The 23,977-nt window shown below is 37.7% G+C and overlaps 1 protein-coding gene across 1 annotated transcript in view; it reads right to left on the reverse strand.

The window, feature by feature from the left end:
* ATRNL1 (attractin like 1) overlaps positions 1 to 23,977 on the reverse strand; it is a 542,236-nt gene that overhangs the window by 47,897 nt on the left and 470,362 nt on the right. The window contains exon 28 of the mRNA XM_075504052.1: positions 4,806 to 4,920. Coding sequence (XP_075360167.1) covers positions 4,806 to 4,920 — 115 coding nt within the window. The remainder of the gene's footprint in view (positions 1 to 4,805; positions 4,921 to 23,977) is intronic.

Here is a 23,977-nt window from a genome sequence, read left to right on the forward strand (position 1 = left end):
AAGCCTTGTTACGGAAAACCCCCATCCAGAGCTAATTGTCTTGTAGAACACATAATGAGTTGTTATTCATTATGATGGTGAGTACAGGGAAGGCAGATGGCATGGTAATTTTATTGATTCTGTGATCCTACTGTAGCTTGCTGATTAAGTAGGATTGAACACCACAGTTAGTGTGGCCAGAATTACATGAAATTCTGTTTTGATTCAAGGATATCAGAGAGTAACTTTCAGATAGCACTGTTGGAGAGGCCTGCCAAACATGAAATTTTGCTATCTTCCTTTACATTTGTAGCAACACAATATTGCATGCAGTCTTCTGGGATGGACATTCCACAACTTCCATTGCAAATTTATTTCCACTGAAGTTGCTCTATTAATTACTATATTTTATTTAGTTCTTGATTTTAATTTGCAAGTGTTATTTTTAACTGTTAAGTTAGATTCACCTTACATAGGCATAGCCATCTAGATGTTAGATGTCCTCTATGGTTTAATAGAGACACACTATACACATACACCTTCAGAGACCATTCAGCTCACTGTCTTAATAGAAAAGCACCTTTACTGGGTGCTTTATCACTTTTACCTGCTCGGTAGATAGGGAAAGTTTGCTGCGTGAAAGTGACATAACCTGTAAATAATTCATACATTACATCCCTTGATTCTGAATTATTTTGAAATGGTCTAACTGTCTCATTTCTCTTTGTGCTTTAAAACATTTACTGGCCTTATCCAAGAACGATGCAAATGTCATAGTTTTATAAACTTATTGTACAATACCTTGATACCTCAAAGTGTGGGACTTAGTTGGCTTTAATAACTACCAAGCTATTCTTTCTGTATTGCCCAATATACCACCAGAGCTGTATGAAGACCTTGAAGGAGTTATTCTTGGTCTTTCCACTGCTGGTAATTCATTGGCACCTTTTTCTGCATTAAGTAATTTATATATTATCCTCTTGCTTCCCTTTTTTTTTTTTTTTTTTGGTCTAGCTTGTTTTGTTCAATACCCTTCGAGATGTGTTTAGTTCTTTCCAGAGATCTGGTTGCAGCTGCTCTCATTATTAGATCTCCTTTGATATTAAGAAGAGTTTAAGCTATTTAAAGCATGGGGTCAGACACTACAGCAATAACAGATGATCTCTAGTTCCCAATGTGTCATAAAATCTGTAAGACATGTATGTGCATTTTATATTATAATCTGCCCACAAGTGCTTGAACAAGTGATTTTTCTGATGTGCACATACACTGATGCACGCATATTGATATACACATGAATTGTACAGAGAACTGCTATTTTTTTCAATCTTTGAATTTTGATCTGATTCCTCAGGTACAATGCAGCCAATGGAACAACTGAAGAATGAGGAAACCACATGTTCTATCAGTCAATCCAAAACTGAGAAATTTAGCTTTTATCACTGCTAAACTTCCTTCATGTTTTTCATTGATCATTCTAATTTGTAACATAGTTCTAATTTCTGCCTTAATACAAGCAAAATTTCATTTAAAAACAGTTGTTACTCTAGAGAAGTATAACTGAATTGTTAGGATCCTCTTCAAAGCTTACACCTAAAAGAAAATGTAAGGTCTACTGTGCTACACCTAAGCTACTACAATAATAACATTTATTGACTTTCCAGATTTTCAGAATGTTTAATTCTACAAATCATTCCTTCATTGAAAAAGTCCCCTTTTAAAGCATGAGTCACAATAAATAGTGTTTTTTGCCAATAAATTAATTTTTTTCAATATTTCATCTGAATCTACATGACCAATCTGTATAAAACCTATCTTAAACCACATATTAATTTTAAGTAGTTTAATTGTGTCAACCTAGCTGTTATTTATGTACTTATAGGATTAGCACTTAGAACTAAACAAGGCTGGCGAAAGTCTGTAAAGTTCTGAGTATTTTCTGCAGGAAGCAGAGAGCACTCAGATCTCCACTGGGACATATGGTCTCTCCTAGAGAAGTTTTTGCCTTGCATAGCCTTTGGCCAAAGCCCACCATCTGTAGTTTCAACTTTTCTTCCAGCTGCTGATAAGGGTGAAGTATAGAACATATGCCGTAGAAAGAATAACCTTTACATTAGTTTGTTGGGGTTTTTTTAATATTCAGAGACATTTTTCAACAAAATATTTGTTAATGTAAACCTTGGAAACAAGTAAAACTCACGTTTGATCAAATTCGGATCTTAAAAACATAGGAATACAACTCTAACAACTCCAGTAGAGCACAGACTAGTTATTTGTGGAAAGAATTAGCTTTCTTGATTTTGGAGAAAATGTAATGCAGAACAGTACAGGCATTTCCTTCCCATATTTCAGACATATGTATATAAGAAATGAAACCCACGGTCTCTCATTGTGAAATGAGTATCAGTAGCATCGATGTATCATTTAAACAAATACGTTTGACATACCGTCAGTTTAATCCTAGAATGATCCCAATGAGCTTGAAAATGGTTATAAGCAAGTAATAGAGGATTCTAAAATTACTCGGCAAGACATAATTACTGAACACACTACTTCCATCCACCTAAATATCGTTTTAACCTAGCTTAGGTCATAAGGGAAACCAACTGCATAGCAAACATATGTCTGCCACACAAAGCTTCCACATCATTTCAAATAACTTGGCACAGTTCACAGCATCTGCTCCCAGGAAGCCCAGGGAAGAAGCAGCAGGTAGTGCTGCAGGACAGGAATGAAGTGAATTAGTAGAGCTACAGGTACGCCAACAAACTTGCATAATAGCTTCTGCCTAGACTGTGCACGGTTACATACAGTGAAAGCAGTCCATGAGTACCAAAATTCATTGCACACACACAAAAAAAATGTTTATAGCAACATAATCTAATATAATCTAATGGTTGTATCAGCATGGTAGCGCACCTCAAGCATTTCTATTTGCTTTTGACCCTGAACGAAGTGAAAGTTGTGGGACTAAAAATTTTAGATATTTTTTAAAACTAAATGGCAGACAAACATCATAATAACAAAAAGAGGAAGGCATTTGAAATATAAGCCCGCAAAGCTGATGGAAGGCAAAGTAGTAAGAGGACAGAGCAGAACAGGAGGACATAACACATGTAAAAAAGAAGTGTATTGTTTCATAGATTGAGAAACATTCAAAATGACACATCTGCTGTGTTGTTGAACCCAACTCCTGTTTCAAAAAGCCTATTCTGTCCACATTTTACACACAACAAAGAACAGCAATTACTTTTAAAAAAATTGTATATAGTAAATAGAAGCTGATTATGAAGTAACCAGATAAATACATTTTTTCTGCCAAGAAGCACATCATAGGTAAATTTGAAAACAACAGAAAAAAAAACATTTTAAGCTCCAATTTCAACAATTACTTTTAATTTTCTTTCATAATGTTTTTCCTTGTTGAAAGACTATAAACACCTTCATTTCTTTTTCATTTCCTTAAAACATGAAGAGGGAATACACTTAACATCCTTCCTCCCCCACTGCTCTCTTCAGAGCACTTACATTTATTTACTTCTTCCAGGAAATTTATTTGAGAAAGCATCAGTAACACTTTTATTTTCATAGCACTTCCAGAAATGATATTCCAAGCCATAAACTGCATTTTAAGAATTAAGTTCTCATCTCAGGACTCAGGGAGAAAAAAAAAAAACAAACAACCTCCCTCCCTCAAAAAAACTGAACTAAAAAACCCAAATAAATAACAGATAGTCATCAGGCCAAAAGGAGAAGAAAGAACACTCAGCTGAGCTTATTTCCAACATAAGTCAACTGAGTTTGCCCTCATCATCATTACTCAATACTTTTTAATCTCTTAAATGGATTTTTGAAGGTTAAAAGGATATCTTTTTAGCTTTTAATAAAAAAAGTTAGCCTTAAAGTATATTTTCTGGCTCATAGGAGCATTTTGGGCACATTCCATGCAGCTTACTGTTCATTACAAAGGTGTTCATTTTGGCAACAACTCCAGTGAATTCTGAAATAGTAAACTGGTCATCTGTGCAGCACCACGTTACTGTCTCAACTTTGTTGTCATGACCATTTTGTATCATATCATTGTAGGCAATTATTTAAAGGATTAAAAAAGTGTACTTAGGTACCTCCTGTTTAGGAAGTATTTTATAAGAACGGCTGTAATGGTTTTGTACAATGACCTAGCATAGAGCAGATAAGGTAGATTGCCATGAGAAGTGCTTCCAGATAATGCAAATGCTGCTTTAAAATGAGCTGGAATCATTTCCAAGGTGAACACCTTCCTAATGAAGCAGACACGTTCACTCACAATCCCAGGTTTCATCCGACAGGCATTGTGGGAAATGCTAATATTTTAATTGAATCCTGGACAGCACAGCATTGGGATTCATGGTGCAAAGGAACCTAACTAGAAGTTAGTGCACTAAACATCAACTTGAACTGAGAATACTCACTGGTATTCCCTATATAGCCTCATTTATAGCAGCTTGAACTGAAACCGTAGAAGTGGCTGCATATGAAAATTTTTTGCTCTGAAAGACAATGTTGAAGCATATCAGTATGTGCACCTATTGTTTCAGGAAGTCCTCATGAGATATGCCCTTGTACTCCAGCCTAGTTTGATCACTGGACTTTTTATTTGGGATACCACATCAAATTCCAAACAAAAATTCCTCATTAGACATTGGCCCTAAACTTAACATCAACTTGACTGAGTAGCCCCTTGCATTCATCTGCTGTGCCATTATTTTGGATCTGTGGGGGTGCATTTGTCCAAGCAGACTGCACTGAACGAGGACAGACACGACGGCCACCGATATGAGCCTTACCTGACTGACCAGGGGGTGGGACTCCTGATGATCCTCTGGGCAGACATAAAAATACCGTGAGGACTGCGGCTCTGTTTCCTGAACACGGCTCAATGGCAATCGGTTTAGGAGCACCCTGAAAAATGAAGATACGTATGTAACGTCCGAGATTTCCATTACATTTTTACTTGTACGTCTTTAATTTATTTTAAAGTTCACTGTAACAGTAGGAAGATTTTTTTGCAGTTAATTCTTTGCATTTAAACAGATTGTCCTACCCATGTTAATCGACTTAAAAATGGGCTTTAACAGCCCACAAATCTAACCAAACAGAAAAAATGAAATGATCATAAGGACAACAAAATTATACTTAATTTTATAGCTCATTAAAATGGAGTGATATCAACTTCTTAAAGCTTAGAAAACAGCAAAACCCTTTTGGTATACACACTGGTATCTGCGAGTACCAGAATTTCCTCTATTCTAATAAGAAGTACCCATGTGAAAGAATTGTGCTTCAACAGCAGCTGTTACCTAGCCCTCCTAATGCCAAAACCATAAAATGAGAGCAAATCTATGTTATACACAGATATATGAAGATAGCCAATCCCTCTTGAGTTTCCCAGACCAGTAAGTCTGCCTTCTCTGTGTCTGTCCTGGTAAGCAAATGATTTCTTTGAGGCAGGACCTTCCTGAATTTTTTTGCATATGCAGAAAACAGGTGCAGTGTTACTATATTTAAATAGACTATTACTGCTCAGTGAAGATAAGGAAACAGACAATACAGCAATAAATCGAACAATAGATAAATATACTTTTTTTTTTACTTCATGGTCATATTGGAAAGGCATTTCTGTAGATTCGAGGCGATAGCATTAAAGTAACTTGGATGAGGAATGTTATCTAATTTAAAATTGCCATGACATAATGAATGACACCTTACATTCACTAAAACCTTACCAAACGATGAAACAGAAAAGTAAAACCCAAAAAGCTTCAGCTAAAAACAATAACTTTAAAAAACAACATAAGAAATATTTTCTAAACTGAGTGCACTGGATTTGTAGCATTTAATAATAAATTTTTGTAACGTGTTGGCTCAATGTAGGCCAAAGGAACAGATGAAGAGAGCAGATTCTGAACTTGGGTAAGCTGATGTGTATCTGTTGAATTCCATGGATCTATTATCAGCAAAACATTTAGACAGGCATTGCTGGATGATCTGATTCTATACTAAAAGCAATGCAGAAAAGGGGAAAAACAGAATAAGAACCTGACTAATATTAGCAGCATTGCTTGCACATGCACAAAAGTAGTACAAGTGGAATATTGGAAAAGAAAGGTATGGGAAAATTTTCTTATTAAGGTTTCTTTGACTTACATATGTTGAAGGGCAATGTAAAAAACCATACAAAAATAATGGTAATTCTTCTGATCATAGCTTTTAATATAGAAAAAGGTCTTGATGGGATCATTCAGATTAGCAGCTAGTCTGTGCCCTAGGCGGTTTAAATCTAATTAGACAAGTGTAAGCATAGAACAACATAATATAACATACCAGCACTGACAGCACTCTGATGTAGACCTCTCTGCTTACTTCTCCCACTATTACACGCTTTCATTCACCCCTACCTCTTGCACTTTTTTGCTGGTTTTGGCTGGGATAGGGTTAATTTTCTTTGTAGTAGCTGGTATGGGGCTATGTTTTGGATTTGTGCTGAAAACAGTGTTGATAATACAGAATGTTTTCATTGTTGCTAAGTAGTGCTTATACTAAATCAAGGACTTTTCAGCTTCCCATGCTCTGCCGGGTGCAGAAGAAGCTGGGAGGGGACAGGGCTGGGACAGCTGACCCCAGCTGACCAAAGGGCTGTTCCATACCATATGGCCTCATGCTCAGCATAGAAAGCTGGGGAAGAAGAAGGAAGGGGGGGATGTTCGGAGTGATGGCGTTTGTCTTCCCAAGCAACAGTTACGCGTGATGGAGCCCTGCTTTCCCGGAGATGGCTGAACACCTGCCTGCCCATGGGAAGTAGCGAATGAATTCCTTGCTTTGCTTTGCTTACGTGTGCGGCTTTTGCTTTCCCTATTAAACTGTCTTTATCCAAACCCACAAGTTTTCTCACTTTTACTCTTCCAATTCTCTCCCCCATCCCACTGGGGGGGAGCGAGCGAGCGGCTGCGTGGGGCTTAGTTGCCAGCTGGGGTTAAACCACGACAACTTTCAACTGTCAAAATCCAAGACTGCTCAACTGTCACACACTCATATCACACCTCCTGTTGGACCTAAATACATGCCCCTTCATTCTAGCACTTTTACTCCTATCTCTCTTCCCCAACCATCCAGAGAGGGATGCAGCTCCATGCCAGTTAAGTTCATCTCACTTTGGCCCCGTGCTTCCTACTTCACCCTGCATCGGCCCTGCTCCTGCACCTTCAGTGCAAAACAGACCTTCCAGCTCTAGGCACGTTCCTGCAGCAGGAGCTGTGAATGGAGCGGACGAGGTGCTCTTCGTGTCCTTGGACAGAGTGCCATAAAATGTGGAGGTGGTTAGCCAGTGACTCTTGTGCGTTCACTGATATGGTAAACAGATTTTACAAATAAATACCTTTGCATGGGGTGTCATGGATCGTCTTCCACTATATACTAGAACAACAGCACCTGAATCCTTATACTGCATTTGTGATTAAAATAGTTGGTGTTACTAATGCAAGCAATAGAGCATTTAAGTCATCTTTCCTGATTTGTCACAACGGCAAATCAAATAACATGATTCCTTTCTATTTGAAAAGGCAGACAAAATGAAATCTTCATTTTAATATGTAATTCAGAATACAGTTTATGCAGACACACAACTGAAAGGAACAAATTTACCATTTAATTTGGTGAATAATTGCTTTATTATAAATCAAAATGATGATATTTTCTATTGCTGTGTAATATAAAACCTTTCATTAACAGGCCCCATCCTTTTCTGTTTGAAGTTTATACTAATGCTTTTGCAAACACAATTGGAGGAAATTATTTCTGATAAATATTTTTCAGAGGACTTCACCAAAAATCAAATACAGTAAGAATTTTCTATTTGTGTTTATTTGTTCTTTATAGAACATTATGACTGAAAAAGCAGATGTCTTATCTTACATCATTCAGATTCGCTAGCAAAAAACCACGGAAGCATAGAGCAAATGATAATAATTTAGATACCCTGAGGTTTGTCAGTTGTTTAAAGATAAATACATAACCATGAATCAAAGTTATTTCATAGTGACATAACATGTTCTCTGAAATGTGCCATTTATCATACATTTTCCACGGGTTTTTTGGAAGAGATAAGGTACATGTTTGTTTGCCCAAAGCACTTAGCTACCATGATTTACTTTCTAGAATTATCTTTTTTTTTCCCCCTGTACAGAAAGTGACTTACGTTTTTGCCAAAAAGCACAAATGACAATCACAGAGTTAATAAAACTTTATCAGTGGAAGACAGAATAAACAAACACTTCTTTATTAAACAACCTTTTACTCTTATATTCCCTTTCTTACACACGCTATGACAGAGAGAAAGAGGTATGTCAGTTGGGAAGGTGAAAAAGAAAGGGGAAGAAAACCAGGAAGGAATAAAAGGGTGAAAGAGCATATATTATTGTTGATAGCGAGAAAAGAAGAGTAAGTGAGTGGATGTAGAAAGAAGAAAAAAGTGGTGAGGGTAGGGAATAAAACAGAGAATTTAAAAAAAAAAAAAGAGATAAGGTTTTACCCACAATTTAAATGTGTATTCATATATTTATCCACAGAAAGCAAGCATCAGAAGTCATCTCCCTAGGGTCCCACATTTTTATCAGAGGAAAGGTTCTCCATTCTTCAGGGTTTTTTCCTGAAAATCCTACAAAGACCTAAGGAAAAACCAAAGTCCAGCTGCCTGGGTGAGTTTGTGAGGAATTACCGAGCTTTGGGGAGATCCTTTGCTCACCCTTAATCTGTTTCTATAAGAAATAAATTTTGGCTGGATTATTTTTTCCTATACAAAGCACAGATGACAATACTACCATTACTGGCATAAAAACATATGTCAGTATATACCATATTCATACCTGTATTAAAAGTATTTGTTTCTAAGTAACTTGGCACATCTGCTTTATAATGACAAGAAAGTAACAAAACAGGTTTATTTTTTATTTAAGTATTGAAAAACCCAGGAAATCTTGCATTGTGTTATTTGGCTGTTTAGGAATAACACAAATGAGCAGCTTTAAGAGTCCAGACCAAGAAGAAGCTGGGAAGTGTATTCTGTCACTCTTGGTGGGCAGGACGGGCAACAGAAGGCAGCGGCACGAAGATGCGAGAAGAGCAGAGGAACACAATGATGACTAAGGGGATGTTCACGGATCTGCTATAAGGGCTTAGAACCTCTCTGGGGGAACTGCACTCAAAGTTTAGCATCGATTCTTATCTATCAATGAAAATATTTAATACTGTGAATATGGGAAGATGAAAAGTGTAAAGTGTTTTGGCTCCATCTGTATTCCAAGAAGTGCTGTCTCACAGAAGTGCTATAAAACTTTGGATTTTCAGTACTAAGTAATATCTATATATATTTTCTGTTCAGCATTCCAAGTTAGGTGCATCCAATTTTTAAAAGTGCATTATTCTACCATAAGACAAATAGATCATGTAAGACTAAATGGCTCCAAACTCATGCCAAAAAAGCAATTAGAAAATTGAATCAAGGAATTAAGGATTAATGTGAGCATGTTACACCTGTCAGCAGTAATAAGTATTTTGACAAGAACAGAATAAAGTTTGACAGTGTGCACAAAGACAGATCTGATATATAAATCAAGTATTAAAATGCAAACAACTATGCATTAATCACTGTAATGTTTTCTAACTAAAATGGTCTTAGTACTACTTACAGGAATTCATTATAAATAAAACTTCATCTTTTCTTCTTAAAAAAACAGCTTGACTTATACTTTTTGGTTTAGTAATAAATGATGCCAATTTAAACTTAGTTTTCAATCATATTATTAAAACAGAATTAATCTGGTGTATTCCACATAAACTAAGCTTGATGGCGGCAAATAAACAATCAAATCTGTTGTTGTGGCAGGATTAGTACCAGACTCAATGTAAATAGACACTTTTCTGGAGTTCAGTGTGCAAGACTCAGAGGGAAGGGAAGGGGAAGGGGAAGGGGAAGGGAAGGGGAAGGGGAAGGGAAGGGGAAGGGAAGGGGAAGGCAAGGGGAAGGCAAGGGAAAGGCAAGGGGAAGGGGAAGGGGAAGGGGAAGGGGAAGGGGAAGGGGAAGGGGAAGGGGAAGGGGAAGGGGAAGGGAAGGGAAGGGAAGGGAAGGGAAGGGAAGGGAAGGGAAGGGAAGGGAAGGGAAGGGGAAGGGGAAGGGGAAGGGGAAGGGGAAGGGGAAGGGGAAGGGGAAGGGGAAGGGGAAGGGGAAGGGGAAGGGGAAGGGGAAGGGGAAGGGGAAGGGGAAGGGGAAGGGAAGAGGAAGGGGAAGGCAAGGGGAAGGCAAGGGGAAGGGAAAGGGAAAGGGAAAGGGAAAGGGAAAGGGAAAGGGAAAGGGAAAGGGAAAGGGAAAGGGAAAGGAACAAGACTGTGTCCTCTGAAGAAGTAAGGAATGTAGAAAAGGAGGAAATGTAAAATTTAGACTGTTATATTACAAATATTCACATCTTCATTTTCTCTCAGCTTCAGGTTCTTTTACCGAATTCTTTGGTTATTTTCTGAGTTTCTTGATTTATTTGTGCTAAGCAAAGTCTCAGATTCAGAAAAGCACTTGAGTACCTAAGTTGGATTTTGGTCAAACCTACATGCCAATTCAAAAGCCTCAAAACCCTATTAATCTTAGTTTCAATATTAAAAATTTCCCAATAGCTGAAGCTCTCCTCTACCTGCCCAGGCACATCCTGGTCTCTCTTACACCCGCTCAGGATTCACTGGCACCCCTGCAGCTGCCCTGGACGTAGAACTCAATCTAGGTAGCTGTTTTCAAAACATGCGTACCAAATCAGATTTTTACAGTACAGTTGTGGCCACTTTCTTTTAAAACACAGTGGAAAGCAGAGGTAGCTCTGTTCTTTGTGGAAAGAGGATTAATCCTGGTTTTCCTATTCTGCTTTTACTAAATGCTTGTTTGAGGTGGAATACTCTGACCTATAATTAAAGATGCAGAATAAAATGCTGTGATTGCTCTGACCATTTTCAGTGCAGTAAAGGCAGATTTTTCTGCAGTGCAAAGGAGGAAAAGAAAATTCCTCCTCTCAAATTCACAGGCTTCCACTGATGTCATTTGGTGGGGGCTTTTTTGGCGATTTTGCTGGAGAAACTTGAAATGTCCCTAGCACAGCTATCCTGCCAAGAGGAGGAGATGGGAGATTCCCACCTGTAGCCAACCTTCATCCTATCCCCGCCTGATTTTCTCCATGGTCATTTGCCAAGAGAATCAAAACCAACGCTAATGTCAGAGGAATGAAGAAACACTCTCTGCTCCTCCCAGCAGAAGCCCACTGCTTTGACAGCACCCACTGCTGCCCTAAGGAGAACCTGGCACTTCTTCCAGAGTGCTGAAACTAAGGCAATGCCTCAGACAGAAGCAAAGACTGGAATCAGTACTGCTGTTTTCTAAGACTATCAGTGGTACACTACATTGCTATTCTAAATGTTGGGTACATATTAACTAACACTCATTAACATACTTTTTAGTACGAGCTTCCCACCTACCCAAAACTTTTGACAATATTCTCCACAGATTTATTCAATGAGTAACGAGCCTTAATGACAGTGCAACAGGAAAAAAAAAGCTTTCACCAAACATCATTTGCGTGCCAGGAGAAATATACTTTAGGAAATACTGCAACAGAATAAATAAGCAAGGCTGGAGTTCTGAACATTGCTTTGTGGCTAGCATAGAAAACACCAGTTCTTCATATGACCCTAGGGTTTTACTGAAATTATAAGCATCCACTAAAGATTTTCATTTAATCCATCCCGTAAAGTTCCTCTCTTGCAATTAGTGACTGGAAAGCTTTACCTCATCTAAACCTACAAGAATGGCCCAGAGCCTGAGTGTCCTCAACACTTTGGGCTTCTACACTGCACCTTCTTTTGCCTGAGGATTTCTCAGTGATTTCTAAGTTTGGTTAGTGAGGTCCCACTAACCCATGCAAGGTACCTAACCACGTAGCCTACAGCACTAAAAGCTGGAGAACATTTTGGATTATTTTACTATTCATCCACCTATACTAAAAGATACTGAAGGTAACTGCCTTGCTTCTTCGAGTCAGCCAGCCAGCACTGATTTACTGGGAGGACTCTACCAACTCTACTCAACCTTCAGAATGAACCAGTTTTCCTTGAAAACTTCTATAGTGTCCAGTGGAACTGAGACCAACAGGCTTAATGATAATAAAATGCAACCTGACCAAAATTATACTAACATTTCTTATTAGAGATTTTTTTATAGTGAATTATCTTTCCAGTAATTTTGCCCCATTGTTTTAGCAGAATATAAATCTCAGTTAATTTCCTTGTTTCAAAATAGCCATGGAAATCTTAGAATATACTGGTACCTTATTTTCCATAAGAAAAACAGTGGGAATTAACAATAAAAAGAACACATTATGATTACCAAGCTGTGATTACGGCCCCAGTGAGCAAAACATATTGTTATCCTTCAATTTATTGTCTTACCTCTCTATCTCAACTATATCAATATGCACTGATGGGCTGCCTCCTTTTTTGCAGTCTTTTCTGAGTAGAATGTGGTTGTTATATACTGATGTTAAATTTATGTATTAATCTGAAAATGTTTATGCTCAGAAGAGCCGTATTTTTATTATAAGAACTATATTTGCAACAAAGTTACTCTCAGTTAATCTAGTAAGAGACTTCATTTCAAAACCTAATACTATGTAATATAGCATTTCATTAGCAAGAGAGTTATGAATTGACATTCTGATTAAAACTGATTTATTAAGACAAAGCTACAAGAAACACCTGCAGATGCATTTATTTTCAATGGGGTTTCCAGAAAGAACTCCTAGTCAGGTTTCCTATTCAGCTTTCATCCTACCGTCTAGAGGTTGCTTTTTCTGAACTGTGACACTACTATGAACCAGCCTGCATTTTTCTTGACTTTCACAAGTGGCTGAACAGAACACAAGACATTGAAGTTAAATCAAAATATCAGGTGGCTGCAAGGCATGTTGCATTTAATTTCTTTTTCTGTGTGTCCATGTATGCAGTTTCCTGTCTCTTCATATTGTCAAATAAACTTGGTTTTACTTTACTGTTCCACCTTGCCCACTAATAAGAGTAATTTCAGGTTACTCCGGAAAATATTGAACATAACTTACAGTGGATGGTGTGTGTAGTAGTTGTACTGGATTACTGCCAGAGGCATCCCCAAGAGCCTCCAGAACATTCCCCTATTAAGCTGTATGAGTCTGATTAAAGGCTGGCAATGCTAGCGTCCAGTTTGTGAAAGGAAATTTATCTTGGCAGCAGCTAGCTAGATCCTGTTGGGAAAAGCACCTGAGACCCTATGTCTGTGGCATATACCAAGCATCATGTATCCCCAGATACTTTCCTGTAAATTCTTCCTACTGCCATTTCAAATTCTGTAAGTCAAATTGGTGCTGCGCAGTGAAGTGATGCTAATGGGCATTTGTTTCCCAGATGGGTATATCTGTTGGATCGTCAAGGATTAGAAGCAAGAAGTGGAGAATTCTGTTATTCCTTCACAATGCAACCTTAAAGGTTCTCGTATATGAAAACTCAACATTTCACTGGTGACAAATTACCGACAGTCCATCACTGTTTGAACTTGGGCTGATCACTTGAGACCAGATTGTCACTCCCATGTATCACAGTGGGTTAACTTTACCCCAGACTGCCTGGAAAAAGAGGACATGGTCCCTCCAGAGCCGCTACTAACTTTTCAGGGTGGGAAAGATGAAGTACTAGGCGCAGTTTAAATTCTGCCTAACTTGCAGGCTAACAAGGGTGGCTATGGTGGCAGGCGGGGAACGCTGAGCTAAGGATGGGCACAGTACAGGTTACTTTTGTTGGGAGCAAGCAGACTGAGTCAGCTACAGATTTCTGAAATGTCCATAAGGTGGATAAACTTGGGCTGTCCTTTGCTCAGGGTGGATCATAAAATTTCAATCTGTCACTGCGACAATGAATCTCGGACAGTTGTCCAAAGTTCTGACTAGCAGGTGGCTTTTGTGACCACAGAGATCTCATTCCTGAAGCTGTGCAGCATCCTAGAGTCATTAAAGAGAAGGTTTAATTATTATTTAGGAGATCTATGCCAGACTTGAGGGTTAGGAAAGGCAAGTGTCTTGAAACTATTATGTTGTATTTTGTGTGTCTTGCAAAATTGGAAAGAAAATATAGTACACCATATGTCATCCAAAATACACTGTTAGTGAACTTTTCAGCAATGCCTTTTAAAGCTCTTTTCTAACCTCCTGGCCACATGCAGGATGTCTAGTGAATGATAAATTAAAACATTTATACCTGGAATTGTAATAATAAAAAAAGAGACCTAAATCAAGACACATTGTGAAAACTAGCTGTCAGCAGAAGGGATTAAAATGCAAACTTGGCAATATTCTTAATGCAGGAAAAAATGCTAATGGCACCAGACTAACAAATTACTTTCTATCGTGACGACTTACACAGATCACAGCCTACTGAATGTAGGGAAGACACAAACCGAACATCTGAAAGCATGACATAGCTTTTATTTTGATTGTCCTTGCCATGGTCCAAGGACAGCTGTAAAATGTGTGCACCATAGCCAAAAACGTTCTGAAACAAATTATCCCACTACTTAAGTTTTGTAAGTCTATGGAAGTTTTCATCCTAGTGACTATGTGTGGATATTGTGGATCAGACCGTAGCTGCTCCAGCAGCAGGAAGAAACAACAATAAAAGACTTCTCTATCCCAAGGAAAAAGTATGTGACGGCAGCAAGAGGCAACCTAGTTTTGCTCTAATATATAGTAGTAGCTACAACGTGTTAAACTGACCAGCAGTTTTGGCAATAGTTGCTGCCAACGAGGTGGAAAGAGAGAGGGCAGGCTGGCAGGCTTGTGAAAGCACAAACCAGACCTTTTTAAAGGTGTTGCAAGATGCATATCTCACTTTCCTCTCTTGAGGACCTCCATCACCTACTCTGCCCATTCACCAATTTGAAGCCATAATTGCGTACAGTTTTTCACTTGAATCTTACGAATTAATTCAAATCTCAAATATCTGTGAGATAATCTTCGGCTGCCTAAATCAGCACAACACTAGAGTAACAGCAGAACTATGTTGATGTTTTATACCAGCTGCAAACCTGACACTATATCATTAATTTCTTAATGGTGTCCTTGGAAAATCCTGCAAATAAACTCAAACGCGAGTATTATCAGTTAATGTTGCTTTCCAAGATGCTCCCCATCGAGATTGTTAGTACTTACAGTGGTCATAAATGTATTAGGAACTTCACTGAAAATGCACAAGAAATGAAACTTACAGGATCTAATCTGACAAATAATTAGACACATGAGAATTACTGCTTGGAGAAACTCTTGCATTAAAGCAAACAGGATTACTCGCCTGAATGAAATTATTTATGCATGTTACTCATGTTAGCTTAACAAAATTGATGGATTTTTATTATTCTTTTTTTTAAGAGGCAGGTTTTTTTTAATATAACAAAACAGGAAAAAGACTGCTCCTTTAAAATATTACAAAACCTGCATCATTTTTACTAAACCAGCAAAGATTTACTGTATAAACAATTTGCTGAACTTGGATTTGCTGAAACCCACTTACTTATTCTACTTACATGGAAAGTAAGTGTTATTTTTTTAGACAGTACCATATTCCAAGCCATATTCCATATTCCAAGCTCAAGGGAACGTGGCTAACTGCTATGTTGAGCAGCTGCTAACTGAAAATGAGTAGTATGGAAACAAAGTCCAGCTCAGCTTACACTTCTGTTGCATGTGTGTTTCCTAGGGCACAGCAAGAACTTCTAATTATTTTATATTTTTATTATTTTCTTCAGTAAGGTGGTACACAGTCAGCAACAACAAAAATCATTATTCACGTTGAATTCTATAGTCCCCATCCTTATTGCACGAAAGTACAGAAAAGCTTGTTATTTTGCTTCAGAAAATGTTCTCACTTTAAAATTTACATTGTAAAATTTAGCAGCAGTGATGACGCTTGAAACATCTTTTCTTCAAAAGACATACTATTTTCACAGCAGATTGACCTTCTCTTTTAAAGAGTTTCCCTGAAAATTCACAATTTGTAAACTTTTCACTGGAGTTTGCTTCAAATCCTTGCATTCCATGAATATTTGTACTCCATCTCATATATTTTTCATATCTAACCAAATGATTTCTCTTCGCCTAATTTTATGCATAGTTTAATCCACTGCCAAGAGTAAAACAGAGTAATGTTTGTCCTGTACTTCAGTCAACAGAATGGTGTAACACATTTACTTTTGTACTAAATGTAAACTCTAATTTATTTTAGCAGAGACTACTATTAGGCTAATGAGGCAAATCTTGCATTTCACCATTGTCGTCCGATTCCTCTTCCCTTTTCCCACCCCTTCCCAGTCTTATGGTGCTCTTTCCATGGAAATAAATGCCCCATATCAAATGCCACTGACTGATATAATAAGCAGAAGGAGCAGGATCTTATTTACTTAAACAAGGGTTGAGATTTGAGATCAGTCATCAAGCAGATGTTATTTCTGAAGCTGAAAGTATTCATGATGATTGTTACTATAGAAACCAAGTTTTGTAAAATATTCCAAACAAACACTTCTTTATTAGCCTGCGCTGTAACTACAGCAGTCTGTATTACGCTGCATCCCATGGTAAGTTATCAGCCGTGCATATTTTCTTTCTGGTTATTTGCTTTCAATAGTAACTACAAGACAGGATTTCTATAGGTCTTAAAAGATAGTGTATCACAATCCCAGCCATCCATAAAATGACACACACTGTACTCATTCAGCACTAAACTCCCGTCTGTTTCACTTCCCCCCTCCTGTGGGCAGCCACTCAAATCAGTGTTTCCCTGTTCAGCAACAGTGAAAAACAGGAACCCACTGCTAATTCCTGTGGTTAGATCAGCAGCACGAAACCAGCGGCGGTTACTAAATGCCAGCCCCAGCCTCTTTAGCAATTAAACCATCTTCCTTTCTTAGTAGACTTTGTGAAGCCCATGCATCACTCAGAAAGCATCTTTCAATGGCCCGTCATATCATAACCAGAAGTTTCAGACTTGTCGCTTTATTTGTTAATCATACCAGAAGAAGAGTAAAAACCTGCATCCCGGTTCCAGTGAAGTCAGTGGGACTGCAGCAGTGCAGGATCCCTGACCCTGAGCGCATCCCCAGGGAAGAGGGCTGGAGCAGGTCACGGCCACCGCTGCCAGGGTGACCTAGAAACACAACAGCCTGTGCCAGCAGGAAGGGACAGGTAAAGTCCCCTTAGCCCAGCCTGGGCCGGGTATTTTAACCACCTCTCTCGCTACAATTAAACTACCCATAGATAGGTAACAGGGCAAACTTCTATTTCAAGTTAAGCAGGTGAAAGCTGGCTTGTTATTACACCATGTGGAAAGGAAAACTGTACTTAAGGCTACGCAAGTAAATTAGAAGGAATTTTATTACAGAATGAATGTGTCATGTGTATATATGGAAATACTCCTTCTCTGAGGCCTTTGTCTCCATTCACAGAGAAATCCTTAAAAAGCGTAAAATGCTACTAATATTTCAAAATATAAAGATGTTCAAGACGGGTACGGTAGCAACTTCTGATTATCATCATTAAAATTCCAAAGCTGTTTTCATTCTCAACTTATTGTCATGTGCTCGTATATACTGCATTTCTGTTCAAACAGGACAATTTTGCTCAAGACTTTCAGAAACTTCTCAGCTATCTTTGAGATGTGGGACAATTAACTTTTTCTCCTAATACCAGTTCTATCCAAGGCTTACAATTTAATTTAAAACTTGGCCTTGACTCAGGTAACATTGAGGATTCCTGCCTTTCATTATTGTAAAACAAATCTGTTTTAAAATACTGTGATACGATCAGAGCACAATTAGATTTCCATAAGAATATACAGAAGTATGGAACTACATGTGCCACTGGTATCTATTTTAACACACAATACTGCCATAGTGAGAAAAGTATTAAGCAAAAGAGCATAACTAAGGAGCCAGTTAAAAAGTTTTAGTTGTGGTGATTTGTGCTGTCTGCAACAGTATGCTGAAGATAATAAAATTTAAAAAAAAAAAAAATCTATAAAACATTTTAAGGGTGAGAAATGGGTGGCACAGGGTATTCTGGAAACAGAACACAGACAAAGCAAGAGTACTGCAGGCATGTTTTATGAAGACGGAGTTACAATTGAGAAGTGGTTGTGTGGGACTGAATACAAAGAATGTAATTAAGGCATGGCACATGTCCTGATGGACCAACATCCAGAGAGGAAAGTGCTGTAGTTACAGGAAGGTTAAGGGTTCAGAGAACACACAAGCTATCTGTTAAAAGCAGTTACCTATGTACTATACTCAGAACATCTTAACAGATTTTGTATGTCTGAAGTAGTTCATGCTTTCTCCATGGAGGAAAAGTTATAGGTAGTTGTAGATGACTACAGACAGCTGAGCCTAACATGGCCAAAGCATGCCAGGTCCTCTGGATAGGGGCCCTCAAGGGATTATAACAGCTAGCAACAACTCTGACTGCCTCCTACTTCCCAGTTTAACTGAGCAAGTTGCCATTTACAGCTACGTTGACTTAGGACAACCTTCAGTACCTGCCTATAGCAAGCCGAACCTATTCCCCTTTACGTGCAGCAACTTAGCTTTTCTAAGGGTTTTGTTTGGTTGGTTGGTTTTTATTTTTTTCTTAGCTTTTTCTTGCTGTATGCCATGTCGAGAGGAGACACAATGTAAAAAAATAAAATACGTATGCATTTATACATACATTTATACATGCTGATATACTACACACACAAGTACATGTCATTACTTTTAATTGTGCTATCAGAAATCTCTGGAATGTTATGTTGAAGCAAAAATGTAAGCATAATAAAAACTATGTCAAAGACCTTGAAAGAGAAATCCTTTTGAAAACCTCAGTCCCAGACAGAGCAGTTTCTCGTAATTCCCCAAATGTCTGTTGAAATGAGTGCACTAAGAGGTTCTAGAGCCATCAATATAATTGAGGAATTCATAGATGTCTTTTAGTTCTCTCTGATCATAAATTGGCACAATGGTTTCTGCTCTCTCCCGTTCCCTTGTCCCGGATTCTTCTGCTGTGACATTTCTGGATGACTTCCAGTTCTGATTGTTGTAAAGTCCTTGTTTTTGCAGAATCACCTAGTGTTGAAATTTGCAATTCCAAACACTGTCTTTTTTGGTCTGTTTATCAGCTAACAGTCTTTGCTCAAGCAATCTTTGCCCTTCACATTCCAATTGGTTTTGTCCTTATTCAAACTTCTATAAATTTACCATAAGTAACACAACTTAAAATATAGATGAATATTTTCCTTCATTTAAGAAAAATTTTATCTTTGTGTAACCTTCAGTTATGGGAAGTATCTGAACACATACATAATGACAAACTTAATTTGGGGGATTAACATTTAATCCATTTGATCTTTACATTATTGAGGTTTATTTTTACATTTTCTTTATATATTTAAAACAATTTTTCATGTCCACATTAAAGGCCTCTTCATATAGTTGTAATTTTCCTCCAGTTTGCCTGGTTTTGGTCATTAGAGTTTCCTAATTTTCAGCAAACTGCTGAGCAAGCTGAAGATGTTAATTGGATATATCACTTTATTTTTTCTTGTAAGAGCTTCTTATTAATGGCTGCTCATGTAGGCAATATAGATGTTAATCTACTTGCATCTGTCCTTCTAAAAGATTCAGTTAGGTTCCTAATTAAGCATCTGTAAACAAACTGTTGTTCAGTAACAAGGTTCAGCTATTTATTGTGAGCTAGCAAAGGCTAGTAAGGGCCTTATGCTACCGCTCTGTCCTGCTGTAAATATTTGACATCTCTCAATATCCAGAAAGTAATTGGAAAAAGACAAGTGACTGACAATCTAGGTTGTGGATCACTGGATTCTCTCTAATTGCACCATCGTTATTATGAGAAAACATCAACAGTTGCAAGTGTCTGTTGCTCCCATGAAGTGTCTGGTGCTTTAGCAATAACAAGAGTCATGTATTCCATACCTATAAGAAGTGAGGAAAATAAGATCATACATTGCTATGATGAAAGTAATGGAGACAGTCTTTAAAAATAAAATAACTTCCTCAGATAAAAATGATGGGTTTTTTCCCCCAGAAAGAAAGGCACATTATTCTGAGCATTTGCAAAGATCCTGGTCTTCCAGAACACCAGTGGTCACCGACTAGAAAGTTCCTTCATATTTTTGAGTTTTTAATCAATAAGTTTATCAGTTATTTTCCTTTAATATTGTTTTCAAAGCTGCTGCCTACCTAGTTCTATACTGTAGCACTTTCTACACTCTGCAGTGACCACAGGAGTTTCACAGAATCACAGAATCACAGAATCGTATAGGTTGGAAAAGACCTTTAAGATCATCGAGTCCAACCATAAACCTAATACTGCCAAGACCACCACTACACCATGTCTCTAAGCACCTCATCCAAACGTCCTTTAAATACCTCCAGGGATGGCGACTCAACCACTTCCCTGGGCAGCCTGTTCCAATGCTTGATAACCCTCTCGGTGAAGAAAAATTTCCTAATATCCAGTCTAAACCTCCCCTGGCACAACTTGAGCCCATTTCCTCTTGTCCTATCACTTGTTACCTGGGAGAAGAGACCGACCCCCACCTCTCTACACCCTCCTTTCAGGTAGTTGAAGAGAGCGATAAACCAGCTTTCCAGCAGCTGGTTTCTGACCAGCTTCAAGCAGGGTAACTAACCTCCCTAATGCATCTTGTCTCTCACCGCCTCCTGGGGAGCATGCTCATTTGGGCATGCCAATGCAATGAGGATGTCTTTTTTATTATAACATGCATGGCATTATATACTTAAGGCACTACATATTTATACATATCCTATTCCCAGTATGCTGTTATGGACCACATATGCTCACAAAGACTTGATGCACAGCCTCTAGCTCTTTTCTTAAGGGCTGCTCACAGCCATGACAAAGAGACAGGCACTAAGTTATTGTCCATACTTAAGAGCAGTTTCTAGCACAAAAGGAAATCATCTTCTCTATTCTTACAAGCAGATAACTTACTGATGTGTGTCGGTAGGCATTATTCATTTTTACCGCACAGAAGTGGATCAAGGGGGCCACTCAATCATACGGAAGGGACTACAGCTACTCTGAGGCACTTCCAGTTCTGCCACCCTATCTATTTCTCATCCTTCCCTATTCTGTTCAGTACCTTACTATAACTATTGAAAATTACGAGTATTAATTACATTCCTGTTAATCCACACCAAAGAAGATTTTCTGTGATGACCACAAATACTGGACTATCTGCACAAAATAAGTACGTGGAAATGACTGCTTTTACATAGCACGTCATGTGAGCAGAAAACACGACAGAATCCACGTAACTTGGCATTATACAACGTTAGAGGTGATATTCACGTTTTGATTTAGTGCTAGTATCTCAGTGATAATATTTTATGCTTTCCACCAATATTTCAGCAAGGGATTATTGTGATTTTTATGTTCAAAGTACTTTTTGTCTTTAATTCTCCAATTGTTAGAAGTTTTCTGGACAGCACTTGTATGTAATTAGATCCCTACTATATAGTCTTTAGGAGTTGAGCAGGATCATTAGGATTTGAAAAGAAAGTAAAGACATAAAATGAACTTGTTAATCACCAAAGGTTGAAAAAAAAAAAAATAATCTATGAAGGGGGAAAGCAGAGCCACAAATCAGAGATCTACCCCGAGGACTTTCATCTTCCTTTTTCTGCAGTTCTACTTTTCTCTGACTCAGTGATCTCTCTCAAAATCCAGCACATCTATTTCATATTGATTGCAACAGATTGTATAACATGAGACATCTCTTCGCAATTTTCCAGATTCTTCTGGAAGTAAACTCATCCAATAATCTAAAAATGTGTTACCAGGGTTCTTAAATATGGCACCTACCGCTGTCTTTCCTTTCCACTACCATGTACATGCAAATCATTAAATTAGGTTCTCCTGTATCCTACACAGGCCATTATCATACCTGTTGTGTCAGATATAATCCATTGCACACCTCTGTTCACCTGTCCATATGTAAAAGAAAAAAACATTCTTTTGGAGACCTAGTCTGACTTTGAAAATACCTAAATACATTTTGTAATAGTTGTTCCTAACTCAAAATGTCAAGGCACTTTTCTGTTCTTAAGATCTGGAATTCACCTAAAAGCTCATTATATATATGCTTGATATTTCATTTAGCACCAGTGAGCACTTTGGGGCCTGCTATCTCATGATCCTAGGAGCTGGAAATTAAAGGGTTGGATAACCTAAACTGGGAGATTCACAGCTTTCCACTGAGATACACAGCACCTGCTTCAGGACTTCAAATTTAGACTGACACAAATGAAGAAATTAGCTTTATAATCCAGGAATACCAGAACTAAACCCATACTACAGTTTTTAATTTCTGGTTTTTTTCTGCTGTGAAACATGTGGCACATGCATAATGTATGGCAGCTCGATCTACAGAGCTTTTATTGATGGTTGTTTGGTGTGATCTATATAACTCATATATTGCTCATTTATGAGTAATGCAGTCCTCCAAAACTCTTGCTCACACACATATAAAAGATGAAAAGATTCATTGAATATCACTTTAGGAAGGCCACATTATTCTTGAATGTCAGAGCTTATGCAAGTGATGCTGAAGAAGGCATAACACTGACATCACACAATTACACACTCTAAATACATTATGCATTTTAGAGAAAGAAGTAATTTAGAGAAGAAATGTGAAATTTTTCCTCCAGTTTTTTTATACTTTGGATCTAAAACCAGTGCCTTAGCTTCCATCAATTCAACTGCATAATGCTGAAAAATAGAAAACTGGACTGTAAAATTTTCTGAGTTTATAATTTCATCTAGCAGGGACCACTTTTACTGTCTGATTTGCATTTAATAAATAAAAGGGGTTTTTATAGCATATATTTCTAGTTCCTATTTTTTTGATGTTACCAAAGTTCTACACCTTCCAGTATGCACAGGCATCTGATGCTTTCACCATCAATGTCTCTGCAATATGTAATGATTAGGGGCAGATTTTTACATGCTCAGTTTTCTGAATTTTGAAGAACTAAGGCTAAAGGATTATATGATTTTTTTTATATAGTCAGTCACTACAATTTCTCTAAAAATTCCAAATATCCCAAATTTTACAAAGCTGTATTAGACTATCTCCAAAGGCCTTATATGTTCTTATTTTAATAGAATTTATTTGATGTACAGGAATATAACTATATATTCAATAGTTAATTATTCACTGTGAAACATTCAGCAGTAAATCAAAGGTTATTATTTTATTAAAGTGTTTTCAGTATATTAAATACCAAATACAAAATTTAAATGTGGATTCATAAAGTCTGTAAACTATCCATAGACCTTTCAGTTTCTTTATAGGATATGGTTTGTAAATCTGTAGGATATACGTTTTAAATTATTCATAATCAATACTAAAATCAAAGAGTTGGCAGCTAGCTCATTCTAAAAACTCCAGCCATGCAATTCATATTCTGCTATAGTGGTCAGGTCAGAGTAAGAAAACAAAATGAACTGATGCAGCTAATTACAACCTAATTCCAGCTTCCCAAATTGAAACAAACGATTGAACTGTATCTGCCACATTGAACTTAACATCACTCAACCACTTGATGTTGTACCAGTATGATAACCTGTAAGAAAGTGCACACTGATTAAGCCCATGGTGAAGTGCTTTACAGGTTTGAGACCTGCCTATTATACTGTTTTGGGCATCTCTTAAGAAAGATTTGAAGGTATGAAAGCGCATTATGGTATTCGTTTAGCTATGTCTGGCTTAACATTTCCAAATGCTGAAAGTCATTTCTCTCATTGCATGTAGATTTCCTGTCTCTGCATTCGATCTCATG

This window comes from Mycteria americana, chromosome 6 (genome assembly GCF_035582795.1).
Source record: "Mycteria americana isolate JAX WOST 10 ecotype Jacksonville Zoo and Gardens chromosome 6, USCA_MyAme_1.0, whole genome shotgun sequence".
In the NCBI taxonomy this organism is placed as follows: Eukaryota; Metazoa; Chordata; class Aves; order Ciconiiformes; family Ciconiidae; genus Mycteria; species Mycteria americana.